The 22,534-nt window shown below is 37.0% G+C and overlaps 1 protein-coding gene across 1 annotated transcript; it reads right to left on the reverse strand.

Annotated features, from left to right (window-relative positions):
* Positions 1 to 677: 677 nt before the first annotated feature.
* On the reverse strand, positions 678 to 14,445 carry LOC132639459 (uncharacterized). Its single transcript, XM_060355901.1, has 4 exons — positions 14,012 to 14,445; positions 13,803 to 13,909; positions 2,031 to 2,188; positions 678 to 1,529 (listed from the first exon to the last, which is right to left on the reverse strand). The coding sequence occupies exons 1-4, from the start codon at positions 14,443 to 14,445 to the stop codon at positions 678 to 680; spliced, it is 1,551 nt and encodes a 516-aa protein (XP_060211884.1).
* Positions 14,446 to 22,534: the final 8,089 nt, after the last annotated feature.

A 22,534-nucleotide genomic window follows, 5' to 3' on the forward strand; every position in this document is an offset into this window, starting at 1 on the left:
TAGTATTTGCTACGACAAAAACAGAAGGAAACGGACGAAATCGTCATATCATGTACGTACAAATACTTACAATAAAAATATTATTGAAAATTCAGATTATTGCATTTCGGATATGACTTCTTGTTAAACACCCTACCCTGGTGATTACCGCCGAATTCCGGCATCGCTTTATTCAAATACCCTACACCGGGTACTACAGTCGAAATTCGACAAAAGCAACAAGCTCACATTAAACTGAGCCAAAATCTTTAACACCCTCGAATGGGGACTACTATATCAGAATTTGCTAAGGTTGGGATTCAGGTGTCCAAACCTAATCCATGATGAATGAATTGCCGAATAAATATCGGCCCAAAAATGCCTAATGTGATTCGGAGACGTCTGAATTCACAGAGCATAATTAAGTCCCATGGGCAAACAACTTTATCTAATCCCCGAACAAATTATACCGGACAGAGTGAAAAGCCGATAACGAGGCATAAACCGGAAAAATATCTCCGAGCAAAAGTCATAACAAACACAGATCGAAGAATAAAGAAAATCAACAAGGAAAATGTGCATTCCATATATGTAAGGTTTTTTCCACCTGAAATTCCTACGAAGATAAAAAAGAAAAAAAAAAAAAAAAACAAGCCAAAAAGGCAAAGGCAAAATAAAGGCTAAGTACAAGCCCTGATCTATCCGGTGCAGCTGGAACCAGAGCGCTCGGATACTGTCTGCTCGGAATCCTCAGAATCGGTATCAAGGGCTCTCTTGGCTTCCTCCTCGGTCTTTTTGGGTTCGAGTATCAGAGCCAGGAGGTCTCCAAAACCTTGTTGAGCTTGCTCGAGGGTGGCCCTCCAAGACTTCCACCGCTCATACTCCACCGTAATCGTAGTATGGGCTTCGGCAGCCTCCACGTTCTTAAGGGCTTTTATCAAGTATACCTCAGCCTGGGCCAGTTTGTCCACCAATTCGGATCTCTCAACATCGAGGATTCTTTGAACTTGAGTAGCCGACTCGAGCTCGGCCTTCAGGAATTCATTGGCCTCGGCTGTCTCCTCGAATTTGGTTTTGAGCTCATCGCATATTCGGGCCCTATCCTCGGCTTTCTGCTCGAATACCCTCAACTTGTCCTTGTACTTGGCATTCTCGGATTCAAGCCGTCGATGCCTCTCGGCCATGTTCACGGCATCAGTCTTGACCGAGTCAAGCTCCCCTCGAAGTTGAGAGATAGTGGCCTCGAGTTCACCAAGCCTCGAATAAAAACGAGCATTATCTTGGCTGAGGCCGACCTTGTCCGCTTCCAGGAGCCGGTTCTTCTCAACCATTCCGGCCAACTCATCCTTTAACCGAAGGTTTTCGGCCTTCGCTGCTTCGAGCTCAGGTTGAAGGTTGGAAAGGGCAGCTGCTCGGTTTAACTGATCCTCCTTCACTTGCAAAAGATGCTGGAACTTCTCCGTTTCCCGACCCTGGGCGTGCAGCTGGCCCTTAAGGTCGTCAACCTCTTGCTGAACACGGATGAAGGCCTCATTGACGAGCACCACGCTCTGTGAAAGAAACGAGACGTTAAAAACTTGGAAAACAAGAAGGAAAAATTCACATCGAGTTATGGAAAGATAGGCTGATGAGCTTACTCGGCTGCCCGCGTGCATGCCCTCGTTAATAAGACTCTTCCAGGGGACCCCGGTCATCTTCGGTTTATCCGAGTCTGAGACGAGAGGCCTCAGGTAGCTTGCAACTCCCACAGGACGCGAAAAAAAACTGCAGTCCTCAGGGACGGTAATCACGACCGATCTTGTCCTTCTAGGTTCCACACTCGGGGCCGGGAAGATGCGCACCAGGCTATCTCTTGCTCCAGTTTCGGTGGACTGGCTAGCTGCCCTCGTGACTCGAGGGATAGGGAGATGTCCGAAACTGGCAGCTTCCCCGGTAGCAGGAGGAGTATCCGAGAACATATCATCAAAGTTATCCGACCTCGAAGCTGGAGTTGGAGAAGTTGGAGTTGGAGAAGTTGGAGCAGCCTCAGCAGTCTAAGTAGAGGCAGGGACCTCGGAGGTTGCAGCAGTTTCGTCACCGGGCATTGGACCAGCGTCCATTGGAGCCTCGGTCTCGGGGACCGGCTCAATCCTCTGATCGGCTTCGGCAGCTGGTGCATGCCCGGACCTTCTGGTCCTTTGCAAGGGGGTCTTCTCGGATGAAGCACCACCTGAAATGTCAACATATTCAATCGACCTTAGAGGAGTCGGGTAAAGAACTTCTTCCCCACCTGTGTGCAATGCCGGAGCTGACGGTCCTTCCCCGGCTGAAGGAAGAGGTGGAATGGTGGTATCCTCCTTCGGAATAGAAGCAATGGAAGGGGTCACACCGACCCTCCGAATGAGGAAATCGGGCTCTATTTCATCTCTTAGAGTCCGAACGACGCTTCTTGCCCTCTTCTGCGGTATCTGCCCTTTATCCGAGGGCTTTCTTCGCCTTTTGTTGGCAGCAGCAATGATACGGGATGTACCCGCTGAATCAAATTCAGGAGCCGGCGTAGCTGGCTCGGCTGCTGGCTCCGGTCTGGGCTCCACTGAACCCTTAGGTAAACTTGAATACCGAAGAGGTTATGAAAAAGGGGAAAGGAAAGGGTAGAAAATGCGATAAATTCTGACCCAAGCATAGTATTACCGTGGTTTTGAGCGACCCATCGGCCACGTGACAGGTGCCCCATGTCCGTGCTGCATAGGTGTGTTGGCATAAAGAAGGGGAGCACCAATCTATTCATTCATGTTTCGTACAGCCGGAGGTATCCATGCCACGACTGGTATAAAGAAGGGGAGAAATCGTGTTAATACGAAAGGGCAAGCGTTTGACAAAGCATTCAAGGGTAACTATTGAAAGAATTGAGAAACTTACGATTATCTTTCCACCTCTCCGGAAAGGGCATATAATCGGCCGGAATTATGTCCGCGGTCCTCACCCGGACGTAGCGCTCTAGACAACCTCGGTCTCTTTCTTCATCCATCTTCGAAACGATCGGGTTCCGGCTTCGCTTGGCGAGCTTTATCACACCCCCTCGGAACAACCTCAGGGAATATAATCGGAGGCAGGCCACGGTCCTCCAGACTATCAGACCAATTTGGGCCAAGGTCACATTATATGTCCGACACATATCCAAAATAACCGGGTCGATTGGGGGGTCGAACTTGAGTGTAAAAAGATAGGTATAAACGTACAGGAAGCCCTCCCGATGATCGGTGATCGATTCGTCAGGCCCGGGGGCAAACACTTGCACCGGACGGTTATCCCATCCGCAATCAGCCCGAACTTGATCAAGTTTGTCCTCGGTAATGGAAGATGGATATCGCCTTACATCAAACCCTCTATCAGCAACCAGAGAAGGCTTCTCAACTTCAAACTCTTTGTTATAGTTGGGTTTGGACAGTATTATGTCCAAAGCAGTGGGCTCAATGACGGTTTTTCCCTTGGGTTGTGAAGTTGGCTCGATTCCTTGAGAAGAAACTGAGGGAACATCCTGGGTGGTGGTTTCGGTGTTGGCAGACATTTGAATTAGATAATGAAAAGGGAGATTCGGTGAACTCGATGAGGGAGAAGGAATAAGTTACAAAAAATAATAAGAGTGAAGAAGCAGTTTAGAGAAAATTTCAAAATGGCAGAGTGAGAGAAGAAGCAAAGTAGCACTTTCAGTCAAAAGAACAGCAGTAGAGAAGTTGACAAAGTTAGTCTTTTTATTATCAAAACAAATAGGAAGGGGGATGATCACGATCAAAGAAGAAAAATGGAGAGAAAAACGATTAGTGAGTGAAAGAAGTAAAGAAGGAGAAGTGAAAATAGTAAAATGAGGGGGGTTAAAAGCCTTATATAGGCATGGGGACCGAGACGGTTACAAAGCCCAGCTAACCGGGGGATGCCACGTGTCCCACCATTAATGAGACGTGATTTGAAACGACGTGCGTTACGGAGGTTACCAAAGTTGGCCGTTCGGGATGAGACACGTGGCTGATGGCAGAGGGACGTGACATAACTGTTCCCGCCAAAATGAAAAGATAAGGACGAGCTTATGAAATCGCCGGTTTGGTGACTCATCCACTTCCCGTTACTCCGGTAAAACTACAGTCTGGGAAGTGTGGGGACTATCTGTATACGGTAAAAATCGGATATATGCAAGACTGGTGAGACCGGGGACCGGAGATAAGAAGAGACAGGCATGATCACCGAGTCTTCCCTTAGAACTGGTGGAATTGCATTGGTTGCGGCTGACCTGAGAAAAGTGAAGCAAATCTGTTTGGTCCGGTATCTCCGGACCAAACTCCGCATCTCAGCCAGTCCGGTTTCTCCATGACCAAGTTGATCGTGGCCGTTGGTCCGGTTTCAGCATGACCGAGTTGATCGTGGCTGTTAGTCCAGTTAATCAATTACAAAATCGCCACGGGTCAACATCGTTCTGTCACTTTGCACCGACAACCGTACGGGTGTCAGACCGTACGGCCCAACCTTATCCTTTTAGGGTTTACTTTATTCTAAAAAGGCTTTATGTTATATGCAAGGCCCATAAGGCAAAACTATAAATAGGAGACATTTCCCTACTTTTAAGGGTTAGCTTTTTGGGATCTAGAGCATTGTAATAACAAATCAAAATATCATTTTCTCTTTGGCCCGAATCAGTGGAATATTATTGTCTTTAGCTTACTCTTCTAACATCATTTACTTGATCATCCATAACAACGTATTTATTCAAGTTATTAACGCATATAGTCGTATATACAAACCATTGCACACGAATCCATATATATATATTCCACGAAAAACCAAAATAGATTAAAGTTTGCTCACATATCCTATACCTCACTTACAAATTCAAGTGATTACCTAAATTCGGGGTAAACACAAATACAATGAAGTAGGAACTGATATACTCCCACCGGTTAAAAAAGAATCCACTTTTTCATTTACACACCTCTTAAGAAAATACTAATTTCTAGGTAAAAATAGGTAATTTGACTAAACTACTCCTATTTAAATAGGTATTGAGATTTGGTCACTTAATATTTAATAAGGACAAATCTGAAAATATAAAGTTAATTCTTTCTTAATTTGAAAAGTGAACACTCTTTTTTAACTAAAAAATAAAAGTTAAGTGGACACTTTTTTTGAACCGGAGTAAGTAGTTAGTTCAAAAGGATTCTTACGCAAATATCCGGCTTAAAAGAATTGTTTGAGTGAAACCCACTTTACCCCCTTAACATATTAGGTTTGGGAAACAATACCTCCTTCACATCTTGAATGGGATAATAAACCCCCTTGATCTTAAGTCAATGGTTAGAAATGAATTGAACTATTTCATATATTTTTTAAATGTAAAAAACGACCACAATAGTATAAATTGTGACATACTTTTCAGTAAATAAAATATTTAAGTAAAAATGTTTATATTTAAATTTACACATCTTTTTTTTTATTTGGTTTTTAAAACACAGCCATTAGGCTTCATTTATTTATTTATTTATTTATTTTATTTTAGAGCTCAAATTGTAAAATGTCTTGATATATCTCATTATTTATATTATTATCACTATTTAAATTTTACTACAACAACTAAATTCTTGTAAAACATTTTTCATTTTTGATGTTATACTTACGTACTCAAAGTCTAATTATTTTGTAAACTATTTTATTAGTAATACTTTGAATAAAAAGTAATAATCTCCAATATAATTAATAACTGATATGATATTTTTTTTAAAAAACAAATACTTGAAAATGTGTTACCAAATAAGGTTTTTATTTCATAATACAAGATATGGACTAGGTATTATTTTCTAATCTCTAATTTTTAGGATTGCTAAATAAATTTACACACATATATACAATATTGATGAGTATTGTGTTGGTAATTTTTCATTCTTGATCTGAAAAAGATATAAAATGAATCATAAATTGAAAGTTATTTTTGATATTATATTTTTTTGGAAACTATTAGGCTTATGATATGTAAGAGTGATATAAAAATAGAACAACTTTTTATACAAATTGAATAGTTGAAATAAAAAAAAAAAAACTTTTTGGTCCGGTGATATAAAATTTTCAAAACTAGTAATATTAAATAAAATGGTCAAGATAACTTGGAGTTTTACCAAAAATAATTCATGCAACAAAATGAGACTTTAAATATCAAAATAAAAAGATTTAAAAAAAGGAGAGGTATGAGATTTAATTTTTACACAATGTTATTGCTTAAAATTTTTAGTCATTTAAAATGTTATAGTTCATATTAATTGAAGGTCGCTTTGGCGTTTAAAAATATATGAAATAATTTTAACTCATTTCTAGTCATTAATTTAAGATTAAGGGGATTTATTATCCAATTCAAAATGTGAAAGGAGTATTATTTTCCAACCTCAAAATGTTAGGGGGAAGTGGGTTTCACTCGAATTGTTTTCATCGACTGTAGCCGATTAAAAAAAAAAAAAAAAACATTAGCTGTAGCTCAAAATTCACGTGAGTAACGAAAGGAATAACCCATGTGACTGACTGCTCATTTGGACTGTTCTCTCAGCCCCTCTTTTTTGTCTAAGCACTTTTTTATTAGGGAAAAATTCCTAGATAATGAAAAGAAATTCATAATTATCATAACTAGCAGTATTATTCAACATCCAAAAAATAGCAACGAAGATATTACAAAACATATATAACATCTAACAAATCCCAAAAAAGTTAGGAATTTTATCTTTTCTTTCCTATACACCTTAGCCGTCGTTGTCTCTCACACGTCGTTATCGATTGCCACTGCTCCACCGGAAAATTGCCGGAGCTTCTCTCCCATATATATTTTTTTCTTTTTTCATCATCACCCCCCATAGCACCAGCCTACTCAATGCGTTGTTTTTATCTGCATCGGATTTTTTCTTCCGTCGGAGTGCTCTCCCATGGCTTCCACAACTTCTTCTCCCCATATATCTTGCATGTCATTGTATACGACTACCCGTGACTGCACTGATATGCTTTGACATAGGCATCATACACACAATAAACAATGATATATACACTTGTATGTTGTTGTATGTACTTGTATCTCATGAGTATGTCACTATATGTACAATGTAATATATAGGACACACAATAACATAGACAGACATATACTAGATATACACCATACATACATTCGTTTCACCTTTAGAGAACCGCCAACTAAAATACCATCATAACCACCACTCCTTCCACCATAACAATACAAAATCGCCTTCCCGGTATCAGGGAGGATATTAGGCTCCTACTCAGGGCCAGCTAGAGGGTAAGGCCATTGCTTTTGGGCCCCAAATTTTGGGGGGCCCATATTCTAATTATAGTATGTGTATATGTTATTTTTCTTTAAAAAAAAATTATTAAGAAGTATAGTGTAGAAACTAAGAAATATTTACTCCCTTCATTCCAAAATAATTGATATTTGTCACTTCTCAGGAGTCAATTTGATTAATATTCTTAGCTAAATTAGATTTGATTAATTCAATATATTAAAAGTTAGATTTTCAAAAACTATATGAAAAATATTATAAGTTCCAATTTTTTTCATATCAATATGATGAAAAAAAATACAACTTAAATATGTTGATACAAAATGTATACGATTTGACTCGTTAGAAATGAAATATGACAAGTATGTTAGAATAGAACGAGTATAAATAAGATTTTTTTTGAAATTATGATTGATACTAGTGTTGAAAAAAATTAACTCATTTAGATCTTTACATCACCTCTGAATATAGATCTTTTGGGTCATCTACATTTGTCATTTGAATAAATGATAAAAAATAAATTAAGGCCTCATATTACAGTTTGGCTTTAGACCACCAATTTTGTTGAGCCGTCCTGCCTGAGCCATGTTGCGAAGGTTCTTTTAAAAAAAGGCTAACTTAATAATTACTATGTCTCTTAAAGCTGAACACGTTCAATTATTAAATACTACGCGAAAAAGAACTATTAATAAACTTTATCTTATATGAGAAGTTAGTTAAAAGCATAGTTTTAAATTTGCAATTTGACCGTAATTATTGAGAGCCAACTTTAGTTAGGTAAGTAATATAGTAAGGAGCAACTTTCACTTGAACATCAATTTCTCAAATGGAAAAGGAAGTTTGGTTAAACCTGTTAAACGAGAGAAACGGTAATATAGTAAGGAGCAACTTTCACTTGAACATCAATTTCTCAAATGGAAAAGGAAGTTTGGTTAAACCTGTTAAACGAGAGAAACGTTTAAGATTTACTGTCGAGGAATTGACCAGATACATGATACATCACAATTGTGCAGGAAAAAAGTTCAATTATGTACGTCTTTTTTGGATGATTTAATTATTATGTACGTCTTTTTTGGATGATAATTAATTAAACTTACACCCATAACTCGACTTTTTCACACCGAACACACTTTAAAAAAAAATGGGTTGATTGAATTGGAATACTGTAATTTTTGTGGTTTTCCTTAAAATGCACGTGGACAAATAAATTTTATCATCCAGGTCATTCTTTGTTTAATATATTCAGCTGTCTTTATTTTTCTCCTTGCGTATCCCATGCAAATGAAACCCGATGAAAGTGAAATCTTTGAAGTAGGGCTGAACACGTTCTAGTACAAAAAAATAATATTTATTATATCATAATTCAACATTTGATTAGACATAAATTAGTACTCCACCAATTTATAGTAGGGATAGAAGGGGCTTTAATTTGGTACTGTAATAATTACGGGCAGTAACTAGTTTAGATAACTTTTATATATTGACAAGTGCAAGACTGCAAGCACAATGAAGTAGGAGTTGATGTAGTTGAAACGTTTTAGTGACTTTAAAGGATATCAGTTGTATTGAGTGTACAATAAAATTTCATATAAAAATTAATAAGAAAATTAGAAACATATAAAATAGTAGAAGTATACTTAAATGTGTGACATGTTTTAAGGAAAAATTGTGCAACAATATCATACTATGCTACGTTTATAGTTTTTGGGCTAACTTAGCTCATCATGTTGCTCCTTTTTTTATACAACTAGTGAAAAGGTTCGCGCTTCGAGCGTTTGTGAAATATAGTTTCTCTTAAACTTGTAAAAATTGAATATAAAAAAATTATCATAAATAAGTAAATAAAGATATACATTATGTCTACGTACATTTAGTTTAAAACATTTGTTTCAACCAAGAAAAAGAAAAATTACAAAATAAATGCAAAAAAATAAAACTAACATGCTAACAAATAATTAAAGCGATAAATTTATTAAAAAGAACTCTATTTCTCTCTTTGAGTACAGTACTGCATTGACCTACTACCAATTGTCTCTCTCTGGGAAAATTAGTACGAACAAAAGGGATATGAATAATCCCTTGACCTCTCACGATTTATGGCTGAAGCAAATTAAATATATTAATTGCAAAATAAGTGTAGAAGCCTAGACGTTACACTTGATTAATCCATTAGCCTTTTACATTCTATACTATTATTATAGAATTTAATGAGATTATTTATTACTTTTTAATTGCACCATTATGATTGTTGCGAAAGGAAGAAATGATTAACATATATTTAACAGAAAACATGAAAAAAGACGCTAAAAAAAAAGAAAGATAAACCACTTTCTTGAGCCAAAGAGAGATGCCACTTCACTTTTTCTGCACCTCTTTTTGGCTCAAGAAAGTGATTTATCTTTTTTCTCTTTTTTTTGCCTTTTCTTTTAATTAATAGAGAATTATTGAAAGCATATATATTTATTCGAAAAATAAAGTATAACTAAATATTTTTTGTTGTGTAAAAGAAAATGATTTGATCAAATATTTCTTCATGATTTACTACAAAAATATTACAATAGTTATAACAGGTAAAGTGAAAAATGTTTTTGCACATCAAATTTCATATACATTCTCTCTATATACTTTTGATCAGTATCTTTAATTGATTTCAGTTCAACTCTCAACTAAACCAACACAATAATTTTTAATAACTCAAAATCTAACCCAACAAAGACCAAAAAGTAGTAATACAAAGAGAAACGTTCAAGTGCCTTTGTTTAGCTGTAAATGCATATTCGGAACATTTGAAATTAAATTGCTTCAACCTAATTTGATAGTTCTCATCTAATCCTAAAATGAGAAAAATAACATCCTAAGCTTTAAAGAAAATAATTGGTATATTGATCAATTAAGAAAACACATACTAAATGATTTAAGAGAACAAAGTGAGGGAAAAAACACAAAAATGAGAATAAAATCATGTACAAAGCGAAGTTCAAGGAGAAAAATAAATAAAAATATGGGTCATTTCATGATGGTGAGATGACTGAAAAATTTGCTGAAAATGGATTTTGCTATGAAAAATTGGCTGAAAAATATATTTGGCTATGTTTCTATACCTTTATCTTCTCACTGTTAACCAATTCCATTATCGTTTCTCTTCAAGAGATGATGTTCAAGAATTTTTTTTATTAGAGTTTCCATGCTTCATACTCTGCCAAATTCGATGTAAAAAAGAAAAAGAGAAGATTTAATATATAATTACATGAAATAAAAGACCAATCAAAAGATGAAGAATCAACACCTTCAAGTATTTCTCAAGGACAATAAACTTCTTCTCTAATATTTTTCAAAAAGTCAGCCAATGGAAGTTCGAATGCTCCACTTTCCCCTACAAACGCTTTTACTGAAAACCAAATAAGACATTAAGAATTTTCCAATCATATATGGAGATATTATTCGATATATAATTATTGAAAATCGAAATTCCTAAATGTTCTAATATAAATGATTAAAAAAAATAACAACCACTCATGCCATTCATGTTTACACTGTATACGACACCTCCATTTTGGATTTGGGATCCACTGTTCGCTCACTACATTCCCTAGAAACACAGCTCGTCAACAATGAGCACTGTCAACACCCATTTACAAAGACCAAAATAAAAATCTGATTTTTGAGTTCAAAAACTTCAAATTAGTATATATACAACCCACTTATACGTTATAGCCTTTTAGGTAAAGGAATAATGCGTGGAATTAATGATATTAATTTGAAAGGAAATGCTGCTGTTTTAGTTTTCTACATCACGTTCTTTCCTTCTCCATTTAGTATAGGTGAAAATGAAAAGTAAGTTAAAAGGAAAAGAACAATGGTCTTGGTAACTTATTTTCTTAAATGTCTTCCTCATTGATTGAGCAATGTATTTAGAAAAAAATAGAATAAAATAGAGAAAAGGCCAAAAAAGGAGAAAAAAGATAAATGTCAATGGAGGTCATAGAGAAGTGTCACATAGGATTGTCTATGTCTGGCTTTATATTATATATAGATTCTTATCATTCAAAATAAGACAACAGGACTGCAGGAAATAATCTGATTATGCAAAACAAGAAAAATTCGATGGGTTTCTTTAAATTAAAATTTCACTTTTTATTTTGTAAATAAGATTTATCTGTTCTATAGGTAAGTCCTTTATATAGTTTAAGAAGTGAAAAAATTATCATAATATTAAAAAGGTAAAAAATGTTAAAGGTTGATAATTTAGAGGGTAGGCATTTAAAATGTTCAATCAAAGAGAGAGGGGGGGGGGGGGGGGGTGAATATCTATTAGTCAAATTTGGGAAATGTATTTGATTTTTAAAGCAAAGTTGAAGGGGAAAATGATTTCCACCCCATTTGAAACTATTAATTCTTATACAGTATATTTTTTCTTAAAGGATCAATTTATCATGAAACCATTTTTTCTAAAGGTGTAGCAGCATGTGTGCGAAATCAACATTAAAGAGTTAACTCGAACTTAATTAAGTGTTGCGCTCCGAATTTACTAAAATATTTGATTTCGCCAATATGAGTTAAACAAAATGTCCAAATTAGGCAAAAAGAGTCAATAGATAGGTTTCCGCACACATGTAACTCGCTCTGAAAATGAAGCCTTGTAATGATAATCATGGGCAAATTTTCCAAATAAATTAAACAAAAAGTTGTAGTCAAAAGCCGATCTAGAATTGTTTACAAGTTTGATTGCGAAAGTTTGGTGCAACTCCATTGAGAAGGTATGATAGTTGTAGTTTTGATTTAATTTGTTCATCTTACCTCTTGACCTTTTAGCTATTAAACTGTTTCCATGAATTCAATTATCAGATGATACATTTATCTAATGCTACACCTTAGATGATCTAGTAAAATAGTTCCTTGATCAGAATTTAAATTCTTTTTGGTAATTAATCAGGATTCAAATTTCTAACCCTTGTATTTTTCTTGAATATTGTAGGAATATTTTCAATTGATCCAAAACTCGTGCATTATGGGGGCAAACATATTTCTCTTGGGGTTTGAGTTTTATTATTAGTCGAGTTTGCACAAAAAAAGACGAAATAATTTTTTTTTACTACCGAAATAAGTTTTCTAAAAGTAGATTGGTAGGTTGATCTCGACAATTTCAGAGTTGTCAAAAACTGAAACTTACTAGAGGGAAGATAGGTAAAAGGACCCTTTATGAGTAGGATAAAGGATCAGCGTTTTTTTTTTTTTTTTTTAAAAATAATAATTAGACCAAGTTAATCAAGGAGGCTAGAGGGCCGAACTACTGTTTGGATGGGCTTATGCCTATAAGCTGCAAACAGTTTATAAGCTAAAAAAAATAAGTTGGGGTAGTCTAACTTTTTTTTTTTTTTGACTTATAAGCTGTTTTCAGCTTATAAGCTCCTTTAGATAAGCTAAATCAAATGGGCCCACTTATTTTTTTGAGCTTATTTTAAGCACAAAATGACTTTAAGCTGACCAGCCAAACACTCAAAAAAGCTGAAAACAGCTTATAAGCAACTTATAAGCCAATCCAAACGGGCTCTAGAATAATCAAAAGTTTGGGATAAGAAATTAAAAGTGTAATCATGCAACCTCTTATATGTTATTAAAACGCTTAATTATGTGATTTGAAACTTTGTACGAGTCGTATTGACAATTTAGGACTTATTTGAGTGGTTTGGTTGGGACTGAAGGGTTCAGATGGGATTTGTGTTGGGAAGAAACAAGCAACAATCAAATTATATGACGAGGTAACAGCGGAAGAAATACCCAAGTCAAAACTTCCCATACTATTTGAACCAAGAGAAAACAATAAACACTGGCACAAATAGAAATCCGGACAACAACTATACCAACAACAAAATAGCAAAGCAAGCAAAAGTAAATTAATACAAGAGACACCAAATTTACGTGGTAAAACCCCTTCAAGGTGAAGAGGAAACATCCGCGGGACCTCCGTCCCACAAAAGCTCCACTAAAATCAACAAGAGTTAAAACAATGTTCTCCAAATGGCTACAACATCAAAACCAAACACGGAGCAACAATACATAAAAGATAGCACCAAAACTAGTGAAAAAAGGAGAGAAATCGCCCCAAAAAATGAGCTACTATTCGTACTCGAAAACTAGAGCTACAAACTACAAAATCCGATCTCCACTGTTGAAATCCAAGAACCAGATGTCGAGAACCCCCAGTTCAAATTTCTGCATGATCCAACGGTTAACGATCGGAAAACGCAATTTGAAGTGGACTACATCGGCTGATTTTCACTGGTCCGAGAATCACCTCTTCTCTCTCAATTTTTCTCTCTCTATATGGCTGTTATGAATTAACTCTTGTGTTATAAAAATAAGACCTAAGTTGATCCTATATATAGAGGATTTTAGGGCAAAAGTGGCCTGGTCCAAATTGAATTGGGTTTTATTAATCCAATTCCACATAGGAACGGAAAACCCAAAAACCCAACAATTCTCCCCCTCCCGACTATGTGGAGGAAAGTGCCATCCCGACGATCATACAACACTCTTCAAACTTCCTTCTGGGCAAAGCTTTAGTCAATATATCTGAACCATTATCATCGGTGTGAATCTTCTCAAGTTCAAGCAACTTAGAATCCAACACATCTCTAATCCAATGGTATCTCACATCAATATGTTTCGACCTACTATGAAATGTAGAGTTTTTTCCAAGATATATGACACTTTAACTGTCACAATAAAGCACATACCTCACTTGAGCAAAGCCAAGTTCCTCCATAAATCTCTTCATATAGAGCAATTCTTTACAAGTTTCAACGGTAGCAATAAGCTCAGCTTTTGTAGTAGATAGAGCAACACATTTTTGCAACCTAGATTGCCAAGACACAGCTCCCCCTGCATAAGTAATCAAGTAGCCCGAAGTAGACTTACGAGTATCAACATCACCGGCCATATCTGAATCAGTGTAACAACAAAGAATAGGCTTCTCTGTCCCAAAACAGAAACTCAGACTAGAAGTGCTACAAAGATATCTCATAATCCACTTCACAGCATTCCAATGCTCTTTTCTTGGATTAGAAAGAAAACGGCTAACAATACCAATAGCATGAGCAATATTTGGTCTTGTACAAATCATCGCATACATCAGACTGCCAATAGCTGAAGCATAAGGAACTTTCTTCATACCTTCCTTCTAATCATCACTGGAAGGACACTGCTTCGTGCTCAATTTGAAGTTGTCACGACTCGACCGGAGGGCCATGACGAGCACCCGGAGCTAACCTACCAGGCACCTCTCATCCTACTTTCACAATCATATCTAGGTGAGCCACATGGCCTGCTAACAATCTCCACGCATCAATAATGCCATTTTCATTGGGCTAAGGCACTTTTATATCAACATCAACAAACATGCCCATGTGCATATATACACGCCGACGAGGCTGACAAAATAATATACAAAATATGAGCCGACATAGCTAAAAGATATGTAACTGTACACAATTGTCTATGAGCCTCTAGAAAGAGTGTGTGTAACATCATATAGGACACGGCCCCGCCATGCCCATATATACACAAAAGAATAGTACCAACTGCTGCAGCTCTGAATCAAGTGGAGCTCCTCTAAGCAGTCTCTGAATAAGCAGCCTAAGGATCAAGTCGATCTCCCTGTCCACCGGGCATAACGCAGCGTCCACAAACAAAAGGACGTCAGTACGGATAATGTACTGAGTATGTAATGCATAATCAATAACATAATAGAAGCACGAGCGATAACATAAGAAAGAAAAGTCATGGGATGATAGAGCCATTTATACCTCTCGCGATGTTCATCATATTTACTTACCCTTTTTCTAATGGGAACCTTCCATTACATAAACTTATATATATAGTATTATCATACCTGACCATAGAGGTTCGGTGTCTTACATACCCGACCATGACAAGGTTCGATGTTATACATACCTGGCCCTACCAAGGCTCAGTGTTATCTGTACCCAACTGCAGTGGTGCACGCGCGATAAATATCATACCCGACCATATAAGCTCGGTGTTCTTAATAGTCATACTTTGATATACATATATATATATACACACACACACACACACATATGTATACATAGGAGTACATATGTATTCTCAGCATCATCATCATCATCGTCATCACTTTCATTAGACCCTTCCTTAGAGGATTAACTATCATAGAATGAGACCAATGGTATTGTGAGAATATCAAGAATCATAAGCTTTAGTGATTCTAGGAACAAAGTAATCTTGGAAGGCATTACGGAATTTCACGTGAAGGTATACAACGATGGGATCATGCCTTAAGGAAAGAAGGGTTAGACTTACATACCTTTTTCTCCTCTTAACTACTTATCGTTCACCGCCAGCGCTTGAGAAATCTACATTTAAAAGGATTCATACCAAGGTCAAGCCTTAAAGATACTCTTAAATTCAAACTAGAATAATTCATGAGCTAACGAAAATTGGGCAGCATTTCCCCTATTTCATCGACTTCCACCATATCACAAAAGAACTCCCAAACAACTACAATAACACCCACAATATCATAATCAAGTGGTCATATTCCACTAAGTCTCAAAATTCATTCTCATATTCAACTTGTATCAACAACTTTACACTAAGCCTTGGCACAATTGTATACAACACTTCTTTGTCATTATTATCACCCTTCAAAACGAGATTATATTCATAGCATACTAAGAATCATGACTCAAGTTAGTTTACTACTCAAAATACCATTAATACTACATTTAAAATTTATTTTCTACTTTCTTCCCTCACTCAAGTTATTCAACAACCAAGCATACTTAAAAACATGAAATAGACATGAAAACTAACCTTTTATATCATAGGAATGGGCTTTGGATCAAGTTACCAACTTGTATGAAAACCCTAGCTTCAATACCAAAGGAATTCTTGAAGTTTACCAATCCTAGTGAGTCTTCCAACACATGGATATCTTGATTCTTTCTTTATGATCTTTGATTTCCCTTGGGTTTGAGTGGAATATGCTTGAGGGAAGGCTCTAGAGCTTTTAAGAGTTTGGGAGAAGTGGGAAATGAGAAAATAGAAAAAGGGTCATCTATATAAATAAAATGGAAAAAGCTGCCTGACCCGATTATACGACCATTTATACGGTCCGTATAATCCCACCAGGGAAATACCCTTCTCTGCCATGGTTAAACTGACCATTTATACGGGCCGTATAACTTATACGGTCCGTATAAGTGGTCGTACAACCCATAGTTTTTCCGAAACTTCTCTCGTCGATTCGATCAACCTCCAATCTTTATGGAACCTTATTGACACTTATAAAACACTTCATTAACCATCTAAGAAGCCTTGTATCTCCTTCTCAAGACATTACTAAATAAGTATTAGTTCAATCGTTGCGAAACCTTTCCAAACATGACCTGCATTCCACTTCCTTCAACGAACTTAGTTTCACTTATTTATATGGCTTCAAAATCTTATGATGCGCACTTTAAAGTTATCACATACTCTCCTTAATCTCATAGGGACCTCATGTTCACCTTAAGATTGTGTTAGTCTACTTACAACGCAACAAGTCTGAAAGCTCTGAGGTGTAACATTCTTCCCCCCTTAGAAACATTCGTCCTCGAATGTACTCTTAGGGATTCTACAAATATTTTGCCAGAGTTTTCCCTGTAATATGGCACTACCACCCTGTCACAGCAACCCATAATATATCGCCTCACAGGGCTACAACAACATTAACAACCATGGCCATACACGATTAAGAAAGCATCAAGGAAAGCATTACATACCTGAGGACATTGGCGTCTCTGCCTAAGTCTTCTCTGGAGGTGGAAATAAATGTGAGTACCTAAACTTCATGTCTTCTTCCGCTTCCCAGGTCATTTTCTCTCTATTATTATTTCTCCACAAGACTTTAACTGAAGCTACATCTTTGGTTCTGAGTCTCCGTACTTTGCCTATCTAGAATGGCAATAGGGACTTCTTCATAAGACAATTGTGTGGTGACTTGGACATCATCTACTGGTACAATTTTGGAAGGATCTCCAATGCACTTACGAAGCATCGATACATGGAAAACTGGATGGACTGACTCCAAATCCGAAGGTAGATCTAATTCATAAGCCACTTGGCCTACCTTGCGTACAATCTCATAAGGCCCAATATACCGAGGACTAAGCTTTCCTTTTTTGCGAAATCTTATGACGCCCTTCATTGGCGACACCTTCAAGAATACCCAATCTTTCACTTAAAACTCTAAGTCTAGTCGACGATTATCTACATAGGATTTCTGGCGACTTTGAGCTGTTAATAATCGATCCTGGATAAGCTTGACCTTTTCAATAGCTTGATGGACCAAGTCTGGCCCTATCAGTTTAGTTTCTCCTACTTCGAACCACCTAATTGACGATCTGCACTTGCGCCCGTATAAAGCCTCATACGGGGCCATTTGGATGCTCGAATGATAACTGTTTTTATAAGCAAATTCAATAAATTGTAAGTGATCATCCCAAACACCTCCATAATCCAACATACATGCCCGTAGCATATCCTCAAGAGTCTGGATGGTACGCTCAGCTTGCCCATCAGTCTGTGGATGAAATGTTGTACTAAGACTCACCCGAGTCCCCAAACCTTCTTGAAAAGATTTCCAGAAATTGGTTGTAAACTGTGTCCCTCTATCGAAAATAATAGATACTGGGACACCATGGAGTTTTACTATCTCTTTAACATAGAGCTTTGCATTGTCTTCGGCTACATATGTAGTTCGGATAGGTAGGAAATGAGCTGACTTCGTAAGTCTATCCACAATTACCCATATAGAATCATACTTACGTCGAGAACGGGGTAAGCCTGCAATGAAGTCCATATTAATCACTTCCCATTTCCAAGTTGGAATTTCCATTGCATGCAACAATCCACCGGGCTTTTGATGCTCAATTTTCACTTGCTGACAATTCGAACATTGAGCCAAGAACTCCGCTATGTCTTTCTTCATTCCATTCCACCAATATATGGACTTAAGGTCATGATACATTTTCGTTGCTTCGGGATGAACAGAATAACGGGAACAATGAGATTCTTTCAATATTTGATGGTGTAATCCTGCGACATCAGAAACACACAACCTGCCTCGACATCGGAGAACTCCATCTCCAGAAACCTCAACGGATGATTTCTTCTTCTGGGGAAGTGTATTTCTATAATGAATTAGCATGGGATCTTCGTACTGGTGCTCTTTCACCTCAACTATTAGTGATGAGACAGCTGAATTCCGAATGGTAGCTCTCATACCGCCCGAGTCCATTACCCGGAATCCTAGGCTAGCTAACTGCTGGAGCTCACGAGCTAACTCTCTTTTCTCTGGTTGAACATCACATAAACTTCCCATAGATCTACGGCTGGGAGCATCGGCCACAATGTTCGCCTTCTCGGGATGATATAGGATGTTAACATCATAATCTTTCAACAACTCCAACCATCGCCGTTGTCGTAAATTCAATTCTTTCTGCTTGAAAATATACTGAAGGCTATTGTGATCCGTATAAATATCAATGTGGACACCATACAAGTAATGTCTCCACATCTTCGACGCATGGATCACTGCAGCTAACTCAAGATCATGGGTTGGATAATTTTTCTCATGTTTCCGCAATTGCCTTGAAGTATACGCAATCACCCTACCATGCTGCATCAACACACAGCCTAACCCAACGCCTGAAGCATCACAATAGAAAACAAAGCCTTCCAATCCCTCTGGAAGTGTCAGGATTGGGGCAGAAGTTAATCTATTCTTTAACTTTTGAAAACTATGTTCACAAGCATCCGTCCATTGAAATTTAGTTTATTTCTGAGTTAGCTTTGTCAACGGTGCATAAATAGAAGAAAATCCCTCTACAAATCTTCTATAATAACCTGCTAAGCCCAGAAAACTGCGAACCTCTGTGGGTGTTGTAGGCCTTGGCCAAGTCTTCACATCCTCAATCTTTTGCGTATCTACTCGAATACCATCGGCTGAAATAATATGCCCCAAAAAGGTTTCCGAATTCAACCAAAACTCGCAGTTTGAAAATTTTACAAATAGCTCTTGAGATTGGAGAACTCTAAGGACGGTACGTAAATGATCCGCATGTTCTGCTTTGGACCGAGAATATACCAGGATATCGTCAATGAACACAATCAAAAATAAATCTAGGAAAGGCCTGAACACGTTGGTCATCAAGTCCATGAATACTGCCGGTGCATTAGTTAGCCCAAATGACATTACCCGAAATTTGAAATGACCATATCTTGTTCTAAAGGTCGTGTTAGGAATATCTTCCTCCCTAACTCTCACCTGATGATACCCGGATCTCAGATCTTTTTTGACAGCCATTTGGCGCCTTGTAATTGATCAAATAAATCATCAATCCTTGGGAGCGGATACTTATTCTTGATCGTCACCTTATTCAGCTGCCGATAGTCAATGCACATTCGCAAGGAGCCATCTTTCTTCCTCACGAACAACACAGGTGCTCCCCATGGGGATGAATTAGGCCTTATGAAGCCTTTCTGAAGCAAGTCCTTCAATTGCTCTATCAACTCTTTCAATTTTGCAGGAGTCATTCTATACGGAGGAATAAATATGGGCTTGGTATATGGCAGAACATTAATAGCAAAATCGATCTCCCGCTCAGGGGGGAGGCCTGGAAGTTCATCCGGGAATACATTCGAAAACTCGTTCACCACGGGGCTAGACTGAAGAGTCGGCGATTCCGCTTCTATATCTTGAACCCAGACTAAATGATAAATACAACCTTTAGCAATCATTTTCCTTGCTTTGAGATAGGAAATAAACCTACATCTCGAAGATGCTGTATTTCCCATCCATTCCAAAACTGGTTCTCCTGGAAACTGAAAGTGAACCATCTTCGTTCTACAATCGACATTGGCATAGCAAGAATCCAACCAATCCATGCCCACAATAACATCAAAGTCCACCATTTTCAACTCATGTAAATCAGCCATAGTACGATGGTTACAAATCACAACTACACAATTTCTATATACTATGCTAGCTATTTTCGGATCACCAATAGGTGTCGATATCTCAAAAGGTTTGATTGACTCTGATTTGACCCCAAATAGACTCGTAATATATGGAGTAACATATGACAATGTGGAGTCCAAATAGCTAGCAGAGTATATAGAAATTGTATGGCAGACCCCAATGTAGCTTTTCGCACTGGGAACATCGTGGCATAGGTGGCCTTACTTGACCCTAATTACCTCTATAATGAGAACCTGAAGCTCTAAAACTCTGACTCGGCCCGGAGTGACTAGATCTATCAAATATCTGGCTCGTAAACCATGGAGGCGTACTAGTCATGGAATGGTCTGAATGCCTAGAAAATTGCTGTCTTTTCCCTCTTCTAAACTCACTAGTCGGACCTGAAGATTTAGCCCTCTTGATATAATCTCTGTCAAGCTCATACTCACCTCTTTACGATTGTTGGCCTTCTTCCAAACTCTGGGCATGGGCTTGAATGCGAGAAACATCCATATTGTCTTGAAGGGACGTAGTCAAGCACTTATCCATCAAATGTGGCCCTAAGCCACTCACAAACCAGTGCACTCTGTTGCACCTCATTTTAACCGAAGGCTAAACAAAGCACAACTTATGGAGCTCTGAAATAATTAATTATGTATAGAGTCGCCACCTAGAATTTAAGGTATACTAGGGTACCTATAAATTATTAATATATGCAGCTTAACATGATCTACGAAAAATAAGTGAGATTCTAGGTAAGGGTTCAAATTATTCCGAAGGGAAGGTGTTAGGCATCCTTCAAAATCCACAAATGTGGTTCCCGGCTGGACCAATTTAACTATACGAGGGATGTGTAAAAAGGCTTTATTATTTACAAAAAATTAATAGAATTTAGACTAAAGAATAATATGAATATTCACATAAATAATCATGCGTATTTTATACATATGTGTTATAATAATTATTAAAAAAAAGTTATGTGCAACTTAGAAGCTTGGGTATGTGACAAAAGTATAAAAAAATGGGCATGAAATTATTTTGCACTCGAAGTGAGTTAACTAATTTAACTAGCTAAGTATGTACGCCTAATCAATTAATTATGAAAGTATATTATAAAGCCTAAATATTGAGGCAAATCACCCTATTTATTCACTTAAGTGTGCTAAGCTATTGAATTAAAACTCTAGCAAAACATGATAACTATAGGAATATTAGCTACAAAAATAATAACTGCCTAATATTAATTTGTCTAAAACACATAAAATTTAAATCACCTAAGCATATCATAAATAAATACCACTAACCTACATCCTAAAAAGTAAAGTTTCACTATATTTTATGCTTGCATAACTTAAGAATGTAAAAAAAAAATATAAACAAAGAATTTAAGAAGATATTTGAACTTCTTTTGAGTGTCATCTTCAAAAAATAACTTCAGATACCTGCATGAAACTTAATAAAAAATATTAGTAAGAGAATAAATAATTATCGGATGAATTAAAAAATAATGAATAAACTTAAAATAAAAATCCGTCTTTGTACATGGAAGGCCTTGGAAATCGACAGAAATTTCTTCATCGGCCAAGTATAGAAAACAAAGTTTTATTAATTAAGATAAAAAATTTTAGTAGGCTAAGTAGCCATTTTGTCACATAAGAGCAAAAGAAATGAAAACAGTAAAAAAAAAAAGGAAAAAAAAAACATGAAAACAGTAGGTCCAACCTATCAGTGTCATCTAAAGATGATTTTATAACGTGAAAAAATATGTAGACTAAGTATGCAACTCCAGGCCAAAGAAACGACGTAATGATTTTTTATTTTTTTAAAAAAAGAAGCCTAAACAAAGAAAAGTCCAAGATCAACAGTAAGGAATCAAAACAATACATCAGCTATAGAGAAGGACCAAACCAATTCACAAAATACCACATGAATATACATGCACAAAATGTAAGGAAATCAGTAAGAGGCACTGCAGAGAAGATAAACATAACAGGCAACCAATAGCAACAACAACCAGTAAGATGGAGCGGCTCCGCCAACACAGAGGTCACCGGAAAACTCTCACAAACAGTCCAACAATGGTAGTAGCGGAATGGAGCAGTAACGCTAAACACAAAATAGTTATAAACCTGCAAATATATACAGATAATATTAATGCAGAAGCAACAGGGGGCAAGAAGCAGCAAAATGGAGGGAGTTCGTCGTCGTCGTCGTGGTG

The sequence above is a fragment of the Lycium barbarum genome, chromosome 5, assembly GCF_019175385.1.
Source record: "Lycium barbarum isolate Lr01 chromosome 5, ASM1917538v2, whole genome shotgun sequence".
NCBI classification, from domain to species: Eukaryota; Viridiplantae; Streptophyta; class Magnoliopsida; order Solanales; family Solanaceae; genus Lycium; species Lycium barbarum.

Bases quoted from the DNA above. Each gene is read 5' to 3' on its own strand.
- LOC132639459 (XM_060355901.1), bottom strand. From the start codon at position 14,445: ATGAAGAAAGTTCCTTATGCTTCAGCTATTGGCAGTCTGATGTATGCG. The intron at 2,189-13,802 runs GTATGATCGTCG...TTGACATTTCAG, and splicing joins AAGGAAGTTTGAAGAGTGTT to GTGGTGCTTCATCCGAGAAG. The intron at 1,530-2,030 runs GTCCCTGCCTCT...TTTCTTTCACAG, and splicing joins AAACTGCTGCAACCTCCGAG to AGCGTGGTGCTCGTCAATGA.